The sequence below is a fragment of the Nelumbo nucifera genome, chromosome 2 (genome assembly GCF_055504915.1).
Source record: "Nelumbo nucifera cultivar China Antique chromosome 2, China Antique-T2T, whole genome shotgun sequence".
NCBI classification, from domain to species: Eukaryota; Viridiplantae; Streptophyta; class Magnoliopsida; order Proteales; family Nelumbonaceae; genus Nelumbo; species Nelumbo nucifera.
The window spans coordinates 34,429,151-34,450,149 of record NC_142650.1 but is presented as its reverse complement, the minus strand read 5'-3'; the positions used below and the strand labels follow the sequence as shown (position 1 = coordinate 34,450,149).

Sequence of the window (20,999 nt, the reverse complement as noted above, 5' to 3'; positions counted from 1 at the left end):
CCTATTTTAAATAATGGGACCCAGACAATCATTCCAGTGTTCAAAGGCATCAGTAACCGCAGCGGTGAGTGGTGCTAACCGCTACCCTTTCTCATGTTAATGTTTAAAGATATTTTGATAAGATCAAATGCTTAATACTCATCCGATCGGCTGATTTTTGGTGTACGACCATTTGATCGTCTCTGATCCTGCCACGTTGCATGTTCGGTCCCGCCCCAAGTTCCCAAGTCCCCAAGTCCAAAGATCGATCTCATTTCTTTCGTTCCGAAGTGATCTGCGGGTCTCTCTTTGCACTTTGCTCCTCTCTTTCTCTCTGTACTGTGGAACGACGAGTCTGAAGCCAGGTCTCTCTCTCCCCCTTGTATGCGTGTGAATTTGTTGCTGAGATTTGTTTTAGGATTTAGTAAGATCTATGGAAGAGAACTTTGCTTTGATTTCGGCGTTAATTTATGCTTATTTTTATTGGGTTCAGGCTCAGATCTGCAGATATCAAAATTGAATTCGTTTCTGCGTTGATTTACGCTCAGTGTGTTCAATAGTCAATATCTAGTAGGTTTTGCATCTGCAATTCGAACGCCATAAATAGCTTTTGATTTTACATGATGGGCGTTTGTATGTAAAGCTGTGATTTGTGTCGAGACGAGTTTATGTGGTAGAAATGGATTCAGAAGCTGCAGCTTCTATAAGAGAAAGCTCTGTACGTGAAGCACCATCACTATTTACTGCTTCTGGCATATCGTCATGGGCCAGAAGTCTCAGAAGCCCACAGCCCTCGGTTTCGGGGCAAGAAGAGTCACAGACTGGAACTGCCGGGAAGTCAACGTTTGCACGTTTTACCGGTGGATTGGGATTGCGGTTATCTCCGAAAGATCCTGTGTCTGATGAGAATGCTGAGGGCACTTCAACAGCTGCGCAGCCTGGTGTTTTTGGGTCAATCACCCAAGGGTTGGTTGATTCGTCGAGGAGCGCGGTTAAGGCTGTGCAGGTCAAGGCTCGACACATTGTGTCTCAGAATAAAAGAAGATACCAGGTAGCACACTTCTGTAATTTTCTTTATAATCACTGTAATTGTCTTTTTATTTTGTTTTCTTTCTATTCTAGTCAGAATACTAGCTTTTCTGAACTTAATTTTATATCTTGAAGTGCATTTCTGATCTAAGAGTTTATGGCAATTAAACCCAGAAAATGCTACATTGTATTGGTTTCTCAATACTCTTCCCCTTTCATCGGGTCTCAGATTGGATCCGTTTAATAAATGGAATAGAGATGTATCATTAGAATTACGGGTTTCTTGCACTGTACCTTAAATTTAATAGGTAATACCCTAGATTGACAGGTGCAAATCTTTTACTGCTAACATAAATTTCTTGTCCTTTTCTATATCTAATGTCTTTTTCTTTATTATCATGAAGTGCTGGTGCCCCTTTGTTGGGGAGGATTGAACATACCATTAAATGTGCCTGATCTTGCATTACTTTAGGAGCTCTGTAAAGAGCTTTAATGGAGGTTTTATGTTTATAAGATACTCTCATTACCTTTATCGCGGAGGATTGAGCACACCACTAAGTGCATCCCATCTGCATTACGTTAGGAACTCTAGAAAGAGTTTTACTGGAAGTTTATGTTTGCAAGATGAAGGTTGTAAGAAACACAAGACTGTGTGGTCTGAAAGAAATAGAAGACTGTTCCACCAGACCTCTAAGGATGTGGAGGAGTTTTATCTTTTGGAAAGCTGGTATCTTGGATTTCAGCTGCAGGGCTCAAACAGCAAAACCTTGTGTTGTTGCTGACTGCTGAGATCTAGGAGCCTGTGAGATGTTCTTGGGGGTCTGGTTGTACTCTTGTTTTTTTATTAGTAAAATTTGTCTCATCTCTTTTCAAAAAAAAAAAGAAAAAAAAAAGGAAAAAAAAAAGATGACCGTGGTAAGAGGTCCTAGTTTCAATCATCTATGGAGCTGATTACTATTGCAGTTATTTGTTTAAGCGGATCATTCAATGGTGTATCCTGATATTCTTGAAGTGTTATGAGTGGATAATTATAAGGGTTTCAAAATCTTACAAGAATCTGCTAGCCCCATCTCAAGATATTGCCTTCCTGGATTTTGTCAGTGATTTGTGTAATGATCATTATTTATATACCTGGTTTCAGGAAGGGGGGTTTGATTTGGATATGACTTATATCACTGAAAACATTATTGCCATGGGATTTCCTGCTGGCGATATGAGCTCTGGGTTTTTTGGATATGTTGAGGTAAGCAATTAAAATAGCTTTCTCTTGAATTTTAACTGGTTGAGTTTTACACCATCTTTATGAGATAATTTAAGAAATGTCATGCAGGGGTTCTACCGGAACCACATGGAAGAAGTAATCAAGTTTTTTGAGACTCACCACAAGGTAATGATACAACTACTTCTTATCTTAGGGTAAGGTTGAATTAGCTTGCCAACATGAATTTTATTAGTGTTACTGTATACTCTATTTTAAGCTCAAGATGCAGTTATCACATGTTGAATGAAGGTCAAATTATAAGTTGTTCCCCTGGTGGTCTAGTGTATAAGCAATCCTGTATATCAACTCCTAAGCCTTATATCTTATTTGTAATGTCAATAGATTTTTCTGTTAAGAGTATTGATTTCTATGATGTCTGTTGGTCTTGTTCTCTGTTCTTGTGTGTTTTGTTGATGTAGGGTATGCAAAGGAAACACTTTACTTCTTTAAAATCCATGGTTTAGCCTCTAGGAGAATCATACTGGGGAACCTTGTTATCTAGGCATATAAGTGATTCTAGGCTACAGTGGCCAGTGGGTATAAATTTTACAAAGAAAAAAAATCTAGGTTAATTTCCTAGTTTTATATACCAAACAACATGAATATAAATTGAAAACATGGCAATGCTCTTCAATTATAACATTGATTTTCTATCAATCTTTATATTTCAAACACAATATTAGCTATAATCTTTATACTAATTGAATCTTTAAGAGGAGAAAAGGGAAAAGAACAAGTTCTACTTCAATATGAGAGAAAGAAGTAGTTGTAAAAGAAAAAAAGAAACTTCTTGTCAAACCCTTAAGTAAAGCATGGTTTATATGTTGCATATGATAGGATGTGTCAATATACATAGTTACATACTAATATATCCCCAAATTGGTGTTCTCTCTGTAAGGTTGATGGGGAAACTGGCTACCACCTTATGGTTACTTGCTTGTTTGCTAAATCTATTTGTGAGTGGGCTTTATCCCTTTTTGGGTGTAATTGGACTCCTCCCTTGATTGTGCAAACTCTATTCTCTTCGTCCTTCTTCAGTTGGCCTAAGAAAAGAGGGAGGATTATGTGGAGATGCATTAGGGTAGTAGTTTGTTGGTCCTTATAGGAAGAAAAGAATTCTCGTATATTTTCAGACAAGGAGAGAACAGCAGAGAACTTAACAGATCTGATACACCTAAGGGTGATTAACCAGCTGAAATCATTGGACCTTTTTACAGACTTTTCCATGACTGACTTGCTGAGAAATTGGAAAGAGATAGCAAACTCTGCTCCAGTTAAGAGAATTTCCAGCCCCACTTGGACTTCCCCACCCTCTGGATTTATAAAACTGAACTTTGATGGGAGTAGTATTGGAAATCCAGGACCGTCTGGGATCGGGGGTGTCTTCAGGAATGTGGAAGGGTCTATTCTGGCCTTGTATTCAGGGCCAATTGGAGAAGGGGACTCTCTTAGGGCTGAGATCTCTGCGGTTTTGGAAGGGATCCAAAGAGCAAGACAATTGAACATAAGAAGATTGGTCATTGAAGGTGATTCAGAGGTGGTGGTTAGATGGCTAAAGGAAAACAACAGTACCATGTGGAGCTACAGTAATGAAAGGAAAAAGTTCAAATGGTTCGCTAGGGACATTGAGGTGAAGTACAGCTGGGTGAAAAGAAATGCCAACTCTTTTGCTGATGGGTTAGCTAAGCAAGGGGTGAATAGGGTGTCTTTGTTTTGGGCTAATTTCTAATATTATCTCTTTGTGTAATTTGTTGATGGGGAGTTAAGTCATTTTACCTCCCCTGTATTTTGTGATTGCTTCCTTCTAATTTAATAAAGCTGATTGTTATTGATCAAAAAAAGAAAGATGTGACCATGGTAATAATATTAAAATAAGGCACTCACCTTGTCATTTTTGTTGCCTAGGCAGGCACCTAGTTACCTAGATGGGATTTTTAATACAAGTCATTGGAGTTCAAGCTGGTCTCCCCACCAAGAGCACTTTGTCACCTACGCAACCCCTTGAAAACAATGCTGGGGAATAAGCTAAGACCAACTTGGGTCATGGAAGAACCAATATGTGATCTAAGTTTGTGAAGTTAGTACAGTAATAGGCTAAATGAAACTGAATATGTTCTCCTAAGACTACTTAAGAGATTTAGTGGCTGAAGTTGTGGGCAGATTTGAAGCTTTGAAGTCCTTGTTGAACAACTCATTGAAATGGATGTCTAGTTTTTTTTTTTGCTAACTTTTGGTTAATTATTTGGCCAAAACTGGTGGCTGAAGAGGTCACCCAGGGCCTTTAAGTATATGGGGAGTATTCAGAGATGGAGATGGGAGAATTATTGCTATGTTCTCTGGGCCGTTAGGGGTGGGAGACTCATTGCGAGCAGAAGTGATGGCTCTGCTTCAAGGTGTAAAATATGCCAAGCAATTGGGATTACACCAAGTGGAGATTCTAAATTGTTAATGGACTGGCTGCAATCAGGCAAGTTGGGAGCATGGATGTATTGACAACCCATACGGGAAATTCTCAATATAACAAGGGAGCTTGATGCAGGCTTCAAGTGGAAAAGAAGATCAGCTAATGGTCTGACTGATACCTTAGCCAAACAAGGGACAGTGAGGGAAAACTTGTTCTGGGCAATTCTGTAATTCAAATTACTTGGGCCCAACTCCTATCTTAGGGGTTGACAATTGTAACTTAATTTTCAGTAATGAAGTTACCGTTTCCAATTCAAAAAAAAAAAAAAAAAACTGGTGGCCAAAGAGAGTTGTAATGGTGTGCAGTAGTCCTGGTTTAGCTTCGGTGGTTCATTTTGTATTGCATTGTTCCTTTATTTTCTTTTGGCTTTTGTATTCTCTGTAAGGTTTTGTTTACTCCTTTTAAGCCTTAATTATTTTTATTGATTAAAAAACTAAGGCTGCGTTTGGTAAAAGTGCAAATACTGAACCAAAGCAAATTTCTAATCTGGTTTAGTTTTGCAGGTGTTTGGTAGAATTTGATTTTGTACTGGAAACGAAAGTAAACATTTTTTGCATTAAAACGGGAGCAAAATTTGCTTTATTTTTGAAAGCAAACTTTTGCACTCAAAGTTGGTCAATGTAAAAAAGGTAGATTGCAGTCTTGAAATTCGTGTTTATACACATCACAGCCAAATACATTTGGTGAGAATAGAATTATCAATGCAAAACCAGATAAAGTTTGCACTTTCATGAAACCAACATATTTGCATTTTCACTGTTACCAAATGCAGCATAATAAGTAACAGTTGCAAGTAAATTTCAGCAGGGTTTTTGGTAGATGTTGAATTAAAGGGATTCATAGAATGTGGTTTAAGTGCTGATTTTAAGATGGGGAGATAGTTGTAGTAAGAGTTTGGTTTGGCAATGCAAACCGTAGGAGATTAAGGACTGGATGGTTGGGCTATGATTGGATTATAAGCATTACAAATTAAGATTTAAGAGGGTATTGTAATGGACAAAGCTTGGAGTTAACGAAAGTCATGCTTAGGACTAAGGGCTGGATGGTTGGGCTATGATTGGGTTACAAGGATTACAAATTAAGATTTGAGAGGGTATTGTAATGGACAAAACTTGGAGTTAATGAAGGGCATGCTTAAGACTGTAGCTGCAAGGAGAGTCACTAGGAAGTGGGAAATTGTCACTGCAAGGAGAGTCACTGCAAGGAGAGTTAATGTAGGAGAAAAAAACAAAAAATGCGGTCTCCATTGCTTCAAGATATAACTACAAAGAGCTTAAAAAGATTAACTAGTGAAGTGGGAAATTGTCACTAGGAGGTGAGAGGACGAAGGCTTAGGCATTAGTAATATTAGATTGAGAAACCTAACCTTGTTAGGAAAGTGGTTATGGAGATTTCCCTTAGAGCAGGATAGCTTGTGGGCCTTGTGGCATTAGGTGGTAGTAAAGCATTCATGGTATGGAAACAAATGGATGGGATGCTGGCCTTGACCCTGGGGCCTCTTGTTTATCCCCCAGAAAGCAATTGTTGGAGTCCTACCTTCTTTTCAACCATTCATAAGGTATTATGCTTGCTTAGGTAACAAAATTTTGTTTTGGGAGGACACTTGGGTTGGAAACGCTCCTCTTAAGGACAGGTTCCCGGTTATGTATTCTCTTTCTTTAAACAAATTGAGGGTCATTTCCTTTGTGTGGATGAGGGTTCGTAGGACTTGGGACTAAGGAGAGGGTTGAGGGACTCAGAAGTGGCCTTTGCAGATGAGCTATTGTTGGGTGCTGTTTTTCTGGACCAGGCTTGCCCAAATAATAGAATTTGGTCAAAGTTCTCCTCAGGGATATTTTCTTGGTCTTCATTTTTCAATGTTTTACTTAGTTTTGTTGTTGTGCCTACCCCTTTCCACGCAAAACAAGTATGGGTACTTCTGTTCCACCAAAGGTTATGGTTTTTTGCTAGGAAGTGGTTCTCCAAAAGGTCAATACTTTGGACGTACTTCAAAGAAAAAGGAAAGATTAGTGCCTTTCCGCACATGTTTGTTGCCTTTGCTTAAGGAGTGGTGAGACAGTGGCTCATCTATTTATTTCCTATCCTTTTACTTCTTGTATTTGGGATCGGTTCTCCTTTCTCTTTGGTTGCAAGTGGATGACTCCTTCGTGTGTCAACTCTAGCCTTTTCCAGTTAGCAAAGAAGAGAGGCAAGGCAACATGGAAAACAACAAGAACAACTATCATATGATCATGGTTTCAAATGTCTTGACATTTCGCTAATGTCACCCGACATATGTTAATGTCGAGGCTCACCGACATGAAAATGGATGGTAATATAAAAATTACATTATTTTGGTCGACATTTCCTATATTTCAGAAATGCCGACCAAATCGGTCCAAATAACAAAAAAAAAAAAACATTTTTTCCTATTATGTCGACAGGATGTCGACTAATGTACATTAATAATATAATATATTAGTATATTATATTAATATAATACAGTATATTAATATAAATTATTCCATTAATAGTTTCTATTTAATATTTCAAATAAAATATTTATAAAAAAGAATTAACAAAAAATAAAAACAAAAGAATAAATTAATTACTTTATAATATAAAACATAAAATATTTTTCAAGTAATAAAATATTAACTAGTTAGTATTTTTAAAATATCTATTAAAATCAGAAAATGTTTATTAAATTTTATAATAAATCATATTCTAAATTTAATATAAAAAATCAGAATAAATTTATTTAATTTTATACTTATTATAAATTTAGTATTAAAAATCATAATAAATTCATTAAGTTTTATAAGAAATCAGAATTTATCATAATCTTAATACTACAAAAAGGAGAATCGGTTTATTAAATTTATAATAAAACATAGTGTATTGTAACTTTAATATTTAAAAAATCAGAATAAATGTATTTCTATTTACTAGTGTGAAATAAATATATTAGAATTTATAATATCGGATAACCTTGTTAAAACATCAAAGTGCATAATAAATCAGTAAATCATCATTTACTAATTTGTTATTGATCTTAGTTTCTTAGCTTTATATAATGGTTGGGAATAAGATAATAGTCTAGAAATATGTATTAATGCTTCTTTTATCATTTTACAAAATATCATTGCATATTTCCACATATTTCATAATATTTCCACAATGTCTCTAATTTTTACAATATTTCCCCTCGACATTTCCGACATATGTCTTATGTTTTAGTAAGCGACATTTCCATCGACATCAACATTTTAAACCTTGCATATGGTCAGTCTGGGAAGAGATCAGGAGAGAAAGAATAGGATTTTCCAAGGGCAGGAAAGACCCAAGGAAGCACTTATAGAGAGCAACACCACCAGGATCATACATTAGCTGAAAGCTTTGGAGCTTTTTAAAGAGTTTTCCTTTACTGACTTCACTAGAGGGTGGAGTGTCATAGCTGGTTCCTCATCCTTCTCTCCTTCAGAACAAGAAAGTTGGACTCCGCCACCTTGTTCTAGAGTGAAACTGAATTTTCATGGAAGCTCTGTAGGCAACCCAGGCCCCTCAGATATAGGGGGTGTTTCAGACGTGAGGGGGTAGAGTGCTGGCCCTGTAGTAGTGGAAGACTCCTTAAGGGCAGAAGTTTTTGCTTTTCTCCAAGGTCTCAGATTGGCAAAGCAATGGGGAATGCAACAGTTAGAAGTGGAGGGAGATTCGAAACTGTTAATATGCTGGTTGCAAATTAGAAGCTTGGGCACTTGGCCCCTTCTACAACCATAAAAGTTTAGTTTGATCAAGAGAGGCTATGGAGGTTACCATTGGGGGTGTGTTAGATTAAACTGCATTTTAAATACAACTTGTGGAGATATTTACATGGAAGTATAGTGCTTTCTAACTGATTAGAAAAAGGAAGTACAACTGTCTTATGCTGTAACAATGATGAATCAGGAGAATATCCATAAAAGACAATAATGAATGAGAAGAAGGTTTTGCCAATGATGAATGTTGATGATGAGTCATGAGTTCAAAAACTAGTTTCTCAAATCATGATGTGGTGTACTTGGCTGACCCAGGTCATTACGAGTTATACAATACCTCACGATGTTCTAATGGTCATTGTTGCAGTTGCATATGCAATTTAAGGTCAATTAGTTTCCCATTTCCTGAAGATAGTCTTTGGCTTAGATTTAACTGGCCCCATATAGTTGGGGTAAGGCTTGGATAATGATGATGATGATGAGTCTTTGGCTTAGATTCTTGAGTCAGATCGTAGATGCCATGTTTAACATTATAGGAGTCCAGATATGATAAAAGGGAATGCATGATACAACTCTTTTAACCCTAATCTGAGACAGATGTTGGCTCCACAAGAACTATCATAACCACACACATGATTATATTACAAGCAACGACAGACTTGAAGTGAGACCTGCATGAAGCATGAAGGATTTTGTGGGCCCTTTTGAATATCTGTCCCACCATAACATGTACATTTTTCAAAACACATGTAAGCTCCACAAGAATTACTCTTCATGTGTTACAATACATATTTCAAGCTTCTGATCTTCACAGCTCTGAAGATTATTAAATGTTATCCATATTCTCGTTACTTTCACATAAAGAAGATTATCTCAAATTCTTCCAAAGATCTAATTCAGAAGTAGAAGCTAACATGTTTTAATTATTAAACCTTTAGCCATTTCTTGGACATTCTGTAGGAGTGTCAACTAATAAGCAAGGATTGTAAAAGCTGGAATTGACCTTTCGAATTTATTTATTTTTTGATCAGCAACTCAAGACATTTTATTAGGATTAAAGAAAATAGAGTACAACAAGGAGTTGTTTAGGATAAAGACCCTTTACAACAAAGAACCCCCCATACAATTAACATTTGAGCCCAAAACAAATGATGTCTATGAACTCCTTGCTTAGCTAATCCATCCGCCAAACCATTAGCAGGACCTCCTAACCCTTCTCCTTTTTTCAACCAACCAATGACTATTTTTGAATCCCCTTGACCCTTCAACAATCAGCCTTGTAATTCCCAGAACCTTAGCCTTTTGCATCCCAACAATAGCATCCATGAATTCAGCTCTCACTGAATCACCTTGATTGATAGGACCTGAAAACAAACCACAAATATTCCCACTCCCATCTCTAAACACTCCACCAATTCCAGAAGGCCCTGGATTGCCAAAACTACTTCCATCAAAGTTCAGCATAGTCTACCTGCCACTTGGGGGACACCAAGCCTCTAGGGTCTTTTGTTTCCTAGAAGAAGAAAAGGGCAATTGACCTCCAGTTTTGGAAAATGTCTCCCATTGAGAAATCTGAGAATAATTTCAACGTTTTCACGCAATGTGCAGTTCTTACGGTAACACTCTCCCATATTGCCTCCTTATTTCTTTCTCTCCTCAAAGATTCTTAGGCTCCTTTCCTCCTAAACTGACCACACCACTGCTGCCCTTGCACACTTCCATAAGATTCTACCTCTTCTCTTTGTTCTCCTCAGAAAAGATGGGCTAAAGAGCCCTTCCAAGCTGACAAGAGGGATCCACCTGCAACCAAAAAGAGAGCAGAACCATTCCCAAATACAACCAGCAAAGGGACAAGAGATTAAAATATGGAAAACATTCTCACCATTCAACTTACACAAAATATACCAATTAAGAGACAAGCATCAATTTGGCCTTTTCTTTTGCAGCATATCACACATGTTGATGCACCCGCGATAAACTCCCTAACAAAAGGCACTCATTTTTGGGGGATAGGGGCACACCGAACTTCTTTCATATGAAAGGAATGGGGAAGGGAAGTGGACACAAGGGAAGAGAAAAAGGATTTATAGGTAAATGACCCGAGGGACTGAGAGACCAAACCCTATTGTCATCCCCTATATCATCAAGGACACGACCACCCGGACTATTTAACAGGTTACACTGATGAGAAAAAAAATTGATAAAATAAAGAGAATTTTTGACTCTTTAAGGTTTCTCACTAACCCCAAATTCCAACCCTCCCTAGGGGAGGAGGGGAGACCCAAAGAAATCAAACACAAGTTTCTCCTTGAGATTAAAGAGAACCAAGCTTCAAAATTTCGATACGGTATGCCCAGTATTGAGTGTATCGTATCGGTGGCTTCACGATATGCATATTTACAGGTCTTTCGGGAACCAGCCTCTGTTTAATAAAAAATATAGTTAAAAATAGGCCCAAAAACCAAAATTTGAAAAAAAAACAAAAAAAAATATAAAAGCGTGTCATTTTAAGTACCGATATGCCCATGCCGATATACAGGTGCATATTGATAATTTAAACCTTGGAGAGAACATATAGAGAGGGAAACATATCTTTCAAGGGACTATCTCCAATCCACACATCTTCCTAGAATCTTATCCTATTACTAGAAGCCAGATCATACTTGATATGCTCAAGGAATTGAGAAAGAATACCATGCACTGCTTTCCACGGTGCTACAAGATTAGCTCTTTGCAGAACACTGGCATCCCATCCATTCCTAGCAAGCCCATGAATACTTGAAACCACTTTATGCCACAACCTGTCATTCTCTAAGGGGAAGCGCCACAAGTACTTACATAGAAGAGCAAGGTTTTACTTACAAATGTTACCTAGACCCAACCCACCCTCTTCTTTCCTTTTCACCACCTTTTCCCAATTCACCAAATAATCCTTTTTACTATCTCCTAGTTCCCACAAAATGTCTCTCATCGGTTTTTCCACCCTATTCACAATTGCTTGAGGCATCCTAAAAGCAAACATGAAGTACATAGGGAGATTAGCCAAGGTTGATTTTATCAAAGTGATTCTCCCCCTAAAGAATCGTACCTTCTTTTCCATCCATTTAATCTTTTCTCAATTCTCTCAACTATTGGATTCCAAAAGCTTATTGACCTTGGGTTGCCACCAAGGGGTAAACCTAAATATTTCAACGGCCACTCCCCTCTTTCACACCCTAAAATCTCCGCAAATGACTCTAGCTCCTCTTCTGCTCCCCGAAGAAGCACTTCAGCTTCCGATGCAATCCAAAGTTTTCTCCATCTGCCTTTGGTAAACAAGTCCAAAGCACATGGGATTAAATCCGGTTTTGCTCCCATAATCCTCACCCTCACAGCACAGAGGTCAGGGAAGTTAAAAGCATCTAAAACGCCTCCATAGACTGCTGCTACTTTATCCATAACTTGGATCTTCCACAGGTTGAAGGGGAGCCCGAAAATTCTGATATCAGATCTTCCTCCTTCCAGCTCCTTTTTCATTATAGGATGGATTCCAGCTTTTGATCAGCATCCAGCCCTCTTTTGGTCATAATATTTGTTGTTTCGATAGTGCCTCCACTGAAGTTGGCAATAGCTATCTTCTCATCAAATGGCATTGGCCAGGGTGAGTTCTCACATTGGAAAACAGTTGAGAGATCCACCCAGATTCCTTTCCAATCCACTATTTTCTTTTCTGCAGTAACTACCCATCTCTTCCTCCAATCTTCCATTGTACCCTCCATTATTTTTGGTGAGGTCAAAACACTACACCTATTTCCTCCTCAATATCTTCTTTTTTCCTTCCAACTTGCCCCTCAACCAACTTGGAATTTTGCTTAGTCGATGCCTCCATACCTCTCTTGTTCTGTCACCTCCTCTGTGCCAAGTCCTCTAATGCCTATGTAATCTTGACTCAGCCTTGTTTTCCCCTACCCTCTGGGATACAATTATTTGGCTTCGTTTTTTTTCCAAAAGTTTCCGTCAACAAAAGATTAAAGAACCCCTGTTGTTGCTTTTTACCATTGCAGACTATCTTCTCTCTTCCATACTCATATCGCTCGCCCATCAATGAATCCTTTAAGCCAGTCCAAAGATTCTTTGATCATAATCACCATAGATTGCCTGTTCTCTCTAATTTTTACCGCGGAGCCTCCATTCGCATCCTCAAACAGAAATTTTTTCTTTTCCACTGTCACCTCCTTTCTCCACTTTGTTGCCGGAGTAAAGCCATTGGGTGGATCCTTCTGAGAGTTGCACATCACCGGTTTTCCTCACTTCCATCAAGGAAGTCTGCACTTGTAGCATATTTTCATGCCATTTGATAGAAGTAACTCAGTTACACCAATATCTGGATATTCGCATTGCAGTATAATGTCCCTGAGACAAAATACCCTTTGAATTATGGCCTCTGGCCTATTGTTTCTGTTTATTATTTAAAAGATTGGTAATTTACAAACTTTTCTGTACAATCTAAGGGTTTTAATGTTTTACATTATCATCATCATAGGGAATGAACCAATTTTGAAAAAGAAGGTGGCGAGTGACTAAGGCATAATTCCAATATGAAACCGAACAGGGGGGGGGTAGGGAATGGGTTAGATCCTTTATTTATGGAAAGACAATTTATCCATCTTTCTTTCAGTTTCCCTTTTTAGAAAAGAAAATTTTCTTTTTCAAATGGTGAAGTCATTGCAAGCTTGACAAAGTAACAAACTAACAATTGACATGAGGAATAAAGAAACATAATATGGAAATGAAAATGATAATGTGGTGTTAAAGTTTCTAACTCTACAAACTAAGATGTGGGAGGACTAATAAGAAAAAGTAGGATGAGGAAGCTTACAACCTCTGCTTTCTTTTCTCTTTTATTGATCAATTTTTTATTCCATTAATCACCCCATCCCAAAAAAAAATACTGGTGATGAAGAGTGGAGTAATTGTTTCTAGGATTTCCTTCAGTGTCAAGATGAACTCATCCTTCAACTGTTACTTTTTCTTACTTTCTTTGGGATTTAGTCGGGGTATACATGATATATTTTTTTACTTGGCTTCTCTTCTTACAGTTTCCCATTGTATTTGGCCAGCTATTCCTCTCTTCTTACATTTTCCCATTGTATTTGGTCAGCTATTCCTTTTTGGTTCCTCAGGCCTGTTCCATTTTCTGGTTGATCTAAGAAAATATCTATTTTCAAAAAGGGGAAGCACTTCTTGTTTCTTCTCTACTGTGGTTTTCGTGTTTTTTTTTTTATATTGATTTACCCAGTTAATTGTCTGCTCAAAGGTGTACTAAGTTTGCTTATTTGCAAAGACCCTGTCTTTTCTATTTGGAGCATGGTTCTGGCTTTTGCTGTTGATGGCATTGCACTTTAGGTCATTAAATATATCATGCAAGTAATTCTGTAATTTGTATTATATATTATCAGTTGAATGAACTTGATATCATTTCCACGCTTCTGTTTGCAGGGAAGATACAAAGTGTACAATCTTTGTTCAGAGAGGTTGTATGATGCATCACTATTTGAGGGAAAGGTGTGTGCCTTTCCTTGTTATTTACTTCGTTCTTTGTTAGAATCTAATAGTTATTAGGTTACAGATGTCAGCTATGTTGTTTATTAATTAATGCAGGTCAACCTAGAAGGTTAAAACTTGTACTATAACCTAATACTAAAGTAAAATAGAGGTGATCAACCTGTAGGTTGGATGAATTGATTCTCTTTCTTTTTTTCCCTTATTGTATTTTTTTCTTTCTTTCTTCTCTTCTCGTAAGTCTTGCCATTGAATATTTTTCTTATGGTTTCAGTTTTGGACTCTTGAAAGAGTTTTCTTGTGTAGTGGGTAGAGAAAACTTAGGTGAATGCTCTGTCACCCTCTGGCAAAAGAATCAGAATTTGTCTTCTCTCTCTTTATATTGGAAAAATCTCTACAATTGGAGTAGTACCCTGTCAATAGTTTTTGTATCAATAAAACTTATTGGTTTTCTTTGCTACTTGTGGTACAATAGCACACGGGTCCAATTTTTGACTCATTTGTTTTTTTTTGATAGATAAAATATCACATTTCCATTAAATCAAAGAGAGATTACAAGAACAGTCCCTTGGGAAGGCGTGAGATGCTGCCTCTCCAAACCGAAAACACATAAGCTAAAGCAAAAAGTACATGAGTGGTAATACAAAATTACAGTTGAGCCCAAAACAATGTTTCCCTATTTGAAACTATTGTCAGTCCCTTGGGAAGGCGCGAGATGCCGCTCTTTCTTTCAACTAGTGCTATGCATCTTCATTCTTCTTAATATAAAAGATTTTTATTAAAAATAAAGAAAAATGAGATCCTCCTTCCTCTTCTTCCTCCTTCCCTTCCTCCTCCTCCCCCACCTCTTAAGGAGGCTTACGCCTCCTTGTGTTTGGGAGGCTTATGCCTCTTACATTCTGAACTATGCCTCACACCTCTAGGTAGTGGAACATCTTGCGTTATGCTTCCGCGTTTTAAAAAATTGGGCATTAGCTGATATCGCCACCCACAATATTGAAACAGACATATTCCTTGTCATCCATTTGAATTTCTTTAGGTCATTCTTGTAACCCCACACAACATCCTCCAGATTATTTAACCACTCCAGCACTACCTTGAGTCCCCTTCAACCATCCAATTCTTTGCAAGTACTCCTTGTATGTCAGCTAGCAATTCTGCTCTAACAGAATTAGAATTCCCAACGTCCATTGGGCCAGAGTAGAGAAAGATAACCTCTCCAGCCTCGTTTCTCAAAACACCTCCTCACCTAGAAGGCCCTGGGTTGCCCTAGCTACTCCCATCAAAGTTCAGCTTCAATAAGCCTTGAGGGGGGAGTTTTTGCCTCATTTGCTTCCTATTTTCATCTTTGTTCTTGAAATTTGTAGAATATGAAATAAGACTTGAGATGAGAAAACCGTGAGAGCCAAAAAACAAAACCTGGGCAGTTGGCCCTCACATTAGTGTATTATTTAATAAGATGAAAATTACAAAATACTTTCAAGACCAAACATGTTAATCATGCCTCACTTGACTAGAAGATCAACAAATTTGGATTTACAATTCCTTTTGTGAGAATACTGACAAATTTAAATTTGGACTTAATAAAAGGCAGACACACGCATAACCTAATTTCTCTTTCTTCACTTTTAAAGTGTTGGGCTACTTTTATGTGCTTGACCTATTAAGCTGAATTGGAATCTGTGCTGTGTTTATTGTTGCCTGCTTATCAAAATATAGCCTAACATGTTCTTCAAATGTGATACCCAAGTCAGAAGAATTTTAACTAGAGTAGCTTAGATTTGTTTGCCCATCAATTTGGGGATGGCATGTGCTGGAATATTTCAGTTGGGTCCCCAAATGCCTCCAAAGTGATCTCCAAAAGTGACGAACAAACTTCACATCACGGTTGGAAACTATAGATGTTGGCATCCCATGCAATCGCACTTCTTTGAAGAACAAATCTCCTACATGAGTAGCATCGGCTATCTTAGAACATGGGTAAAGTGTGCCGTCTTTGAAAATTGATCAACCACAACAAAAACTGAGTCATGTCCCCTTGCTGTCTTCTGCAATCCTAACACAGAGTCCATGCTTAGTATGTACCCATTGGTGATTCTGGCACTGGTAATGGCATGTACAGATCTGTATTTTTCGATTGCCCCTCAGCCAATTGACAAGCTCTGCAATGCCTCACTAATTTGTCCATGTCTTGGTACATATGAGGCCAGAAATAGCAGTCAACCACCATAGCCATAGCTGTATCTCTACCGAAATGACCTCCTAACCCTCCTACATGCATTTCTCTCATGATTTGTTCCCATAGTGACCCTTTGGGAATACATAATTGATTTCCCTTAAATAGATAACCTTCAATCATAACAAATGGACAATCCTTCTGGCTGGTTGGGTTATCCAATTCCTTCAATATGTGGCTGAAAAAAACACAATTGTTGCTGTATTGTGTTCTCAATTCTTGAAACTTGACAATAGAACAGATCTTTGGCTTAAAGCATCAGCCACCACATTTGACTTCTTGCATTCCTCCTCGAATTTACAGGCTGAAAGGTAACCTGCAACCTTGCTGTCCCTAGAAGGATTTGTGGCTTCCTCCTTCATAGGAAGCAGAGTGATCTTCTTCCCATCCTTCTGGTAGGTGTAAGTATTGGCATCTGTAAGATGCACCATTTTGTGATCATATAGCCAAGGTCTTCAAAAAAGTATATGACTGACATCCATAGGAGCCACATTACACCAATCTTCATCATCATATGTATCACCAAAAGTAAAACCATAGTTGTCAAGGCGACACCTAGGCGAATAGGCGGTTTTCAAACTTTGCCTCGCCCAGACGCCATGCAAAGTTTGTATAAGGTGCACGCCTAGGCGACTAGGCAGGCACTCAACTCCAAGGTGCACGCCTTGACTAGATGGAAGACACATTAATACATCCCTTAATACATTGGTCCTTTTATATTTTTATATTGTTTTTTACTTTTCTTTTGCTGCAAATAGTTTTTATTGGTTAGTTTTTGTTATTACAATAGAACCTATCACACATTATCACTCTTTTTATTAGAAGAAGAGTGCTGTCTTTTTAGGGTTTTATTTTCTTGGCAGAACTGAAAAGAAGAGGGAGAGCTGTCTGGTCAGGTATGTTTCACACACAGTCCAACTCCAACTGTTGCTGCAATGCTGCATAACCAACTAGAAGTCTAAACAACTTCGAATATGCCAGGTATTCAAATGAATCATCTTCTTCTCAGTTTTCAATCCACCTATTCTTCCTCCTACCCTCTTTGTTTTCAGCCTTTTTATTCTTCCTTTTTGTTGGTTCTTCCTTTTTTTGTCTTTTCCATACATTTTTTGCATGATTTTTTTTGGAATCAAACAGGGGCTCCACCCCCTTCGTTTCTTCTTCATTTTCCTGCAAACTTTTCACCCTTTTACATGCACTTTTGTCCTCCTCGATGGTAATCTGGAACAGGGGTTCCGCTCCCTTTTCTTCTTCATTTCTCTGAGTTTCTTCATCATTTTTTCCTCTTCACTGGTGATCTGAAACAGGGGCTCTGCCCCCTTCTTTTCATTTCTTCTTTTATTTAGTGTTTCCCTTGTTTTTCTTGGTCTAAAACAGCAGTGGAGCCCCTTGTTCTTTTTCTTTTTTTGGTCTAAAACAGGGCTCTGCCTCCCTGTTTTCTCCTTAAGTTCCTTTTCTTTTCTTGGTCAAACACAGGGGCTACGCCCTCTTCAGTTCTTTTAAGTCCGAATTTCTATTTCTAATATTCTGTGTTGCATGCTTTAAGCACGACTACAAGAATCATAAGTAGAAAATTTAGTTTAGAGGTTTGTAGGTTAATGTATAAAACCAAGTAACTAGCTCATGAAGGCTTACTATTTTCTGATTTCATTGCCTAGGCACCCCTTGGTCGCCTAGCCTTGCCTTGGCGCCTTGAATTTACAAGGCAATGTGAAGTAATGGGAAACTCCATACCGTTTTGGAACCAAGCAACCTTGTAAGGTTGTGGATGCTTCTCCATTGGCAGCTTTAGCTTTTCTACAGCATCCTTGGAGATGATGATATTTCACTGCTCCCTCCATCCAAAATCAGATTGCACACCTTTCCGCCACAAATGACATGTGTACAGAATAAGCTTCGGCGATGCCAATCCTTCTCTTTTTCACTCTTAGGGGATGTTAGCACCCTTCTCACCGCCAAACTCTCACCCTGGAAAGGAAACACATCCACTTCTTCCTCTTCACCTTCATAGTCATCATAAACAGGTTCCACAAGTTCTTCTTCATCGTCTCTTTCAACAAGATTAACTCTGTGGACATGTATAAGAGGTGTGTCCCCTTTCTCCACATGTAAAACAACGTATTGAGGGCATGCTAACATCCTTGGAAGATCCATCACCTATGCGACTAGTTGCTGGTTTGGCAACTTATTTTTCTTTCTCGCTTCTGTCCATACCTCCAACACCCTTGAACCCTGTCCAGCTGCCACCAGAAGCACCTTAATCCTAAGTCCTAATGGGAAGCATTAAGCTCAATCCTTGTGTTCCTAGCAGCCCCATAAGACATCTGATTTGAATCTGCATCTATGCGTACAGCTGGAACTCTCCTTGACCCTAACCTTTTTGACTCTAGCTTCAGTCCAAAGGGCATGCTGTTTGGCATCCTCCAGATTTGTGAGCTGCACCACCCCAATCTCATCTTGAATTGAGAGGTTCGGCCTGATAAATAACAGGAAGTAAGTTGATAATTAGTTTCTTAGAGATCAACAGACACCAACAAGTTATTGAATTCATTTGAATAGTCCTCCACACTACAATCCCTTTGTTTCAACTCATGGAAGCGGTGGCACATGTCCCTTAAATAATCAGCAGGAAGGAACTGTTTTCGCATCTTTCTCTTCATGTCTTCCCATGATCTGATCTTTGGCACTTATGTCAAACTCAGTTTCTTGAAGATATACAAAGTCCGGAGATGCAGTGGTCCTCCTTATCCCAGAGGATCTATGAGGAATTATCGGTCCTTCTGGTTCAAAGATACTGTTGAAGTTTGACCTGCCATAGAATTCTGTCTTGTTCGTTGACTGTAGAGTAAAGTAGACAGCAAGAAGTAGGAGAGGAAAGAAGAAAAGAGAGAAGAGAGAAAAGAGAGAAAGGCTGGTTCGAATTAGGGAAAAAAGTTAATCCCTTGATTCGGCCAGACCTATTATTATATTATTGACTTATTGAAAAAGACTTGAGTGCCCTTCTTTAAGTAAGAGGCACTCGAACTAACATAACAGTACACATCAGCATTCTCAACAAGTACAAAGACTGAAATACCCCTTCACTAACACCACTAACACTCCCCCTCAAGCTGGTGAGTATATATCATATAATCCCAGCTTGTTACATATGTAGTCCACTCTCCCCCGACTCAAGCCTTTTGTAAACAAGTCTGCCCACTGGTTTCCCGTACTAACATATGCAGTTTCTATCACCCCATTCAGCACCTTCTCTCTCACAAAATGACAGTCAACTTCGATGTGCTTGGTTCTTTCATGAAACACTGGATTGGAAGAGATATGAACCGCTGCCTGATTGTCACAGTAGAGCTTCATTGGAGTACTGATGTCATATCCTATCTCCTGTAGAAGGTTCCTCAGCCACACTAGTTCACAAGCAGTATGTGCCATGGCCCTATATTCCGCTTCTGCACTGCTTCTTGCCACAACTGTTTGCTTCTTACTTTTCCATGTTACCAGGTTACCCCCCAGAAAGGTGCAATAGCCTGTGGTAGATCGTCTATCAGACATAGAACCTGCCCAATCAGCATCGGTGTATCCTTCTACTACCAGTTTTCCACCACTTCTGTACAGCAAACCACGACCAGGAGCTCCTTTCAGATACCTCACAATCCTTAGCACTGCATTCCAATGTGGGACCAAAGGTTTCTGCATGAACTGACTCACCACACTAACTGCAAATGAAATATCTGGCCGAGTAATGGTTAGATAGTTTAGTTTGCCTACAAGTCGTCGGTATCTTCCAGGCTCTTCAAACACTTCACCTATATCACTGCTCAGCCTCGTATTTGTTTCCATAGGTGTCTCAGCCGGTTTAGTACCCAACAATCCTGTTTCTTCCAGTAAATCAAGCACATATTTCCTCTGGCACAAATTAATGCCATGCTTAGATCTTGCTACCTCTATGCCCAAAAAGTATTTCAACTTGCCAAGGTCCTTTGTCTGAAAGTGTTCCTGTAGGAATGCCTTCAATCTGTCAATGCCCATTTTATCATTCCCAGTCACAACGATATCATCCACATACACCACCAATATTATTTTACCTGCCGAAGAGTCAAGACTGAAGACAGAGTGATCAACTTGGCACTGTTTCAGACCAAACTTCTTGACCACCTCACTGAACCTACCAAACCATGCTCGAGGGGACTGTTTAAGTCCATAAATAGCCTTCTTAAGTCTACATACCTTACCATCCTCCCCCTGAGCAACAAACCCAGGTGGTTGCTCCATGTAGACCTCCTCGAGCAAATCCCCATGCAAAAAGGCATTTTTGATATCGAGCTGATGGAGAGGCCAACCAGACATAGCTGCAAGAGAGATGACGACACGAACTGACCCTATCTTAGCAACCGGGGAGAACGTCTCCGTGTAGTCAATGCCATAGGTTTGGGAGTACCCTTTGGCAACCAGCCGCGCCTTCAGGCGCTCAACACGACCATCTGGCAAGTACTTAACACTATACACCCACTTACAACCGACAGCCTGCTTCCCAGGAGGAAGAGCGGTGAGATCCCAAGTGTGATTATGATGCAAAGCAGAGAGCTCTTCTTCCATAGCACGGCACCACTCTGGAGAGGTAAGGGCTTCCTGGACATCCTTAGGAACAACCACGGAGGATAACAAAGATATGAACTGGCGATGGGAAGCGGAGAGGTGGGTAAGTGAAACAAAATTGGAAATAGGGTGAAGGGTGCAAGTACGCTTACCTTTCCG

General features: G+C 38.9%; 1 protein-coding gene across 1 annotated transcript in view; it reads left to right on the top strand.

Moving 5' to 3' along the window:
- Positions 1-209: 209 nt before the first annotated feature.
- LOC104589843 (phosphatidylinositol 3,4,5-trisphosphate 3-phosphatase and protein-tyrosine-phosphatase PTEN2A-like) overlaps positions 210-20,999 on the top strand; it is a 47,009-nt gene continuing 26,219 nt past the window's right edge. The window contains exons 1-5 of the mRNA XM_010248278.2: positions 210-344; positions 473-1,030; positions 2,150-2,251; positions 2,339-2,395; positions 13,949-14,014. Coding sequence (XP_010246580.1) covers positions 659-1,030; positions 2,150-2,251; positions 2,339-2,395; positions 13,949-14,014 — 597 coding nt within the window. The 5' untranslated portion in view covers positions 210-344; positions 473-658. The remainder of the gene's footprint in view (positions 345-472; positions 1,031-2,149; positions 2,252-2,338; positions 2,396-13,948; positions 14,015-20,999) is intronic.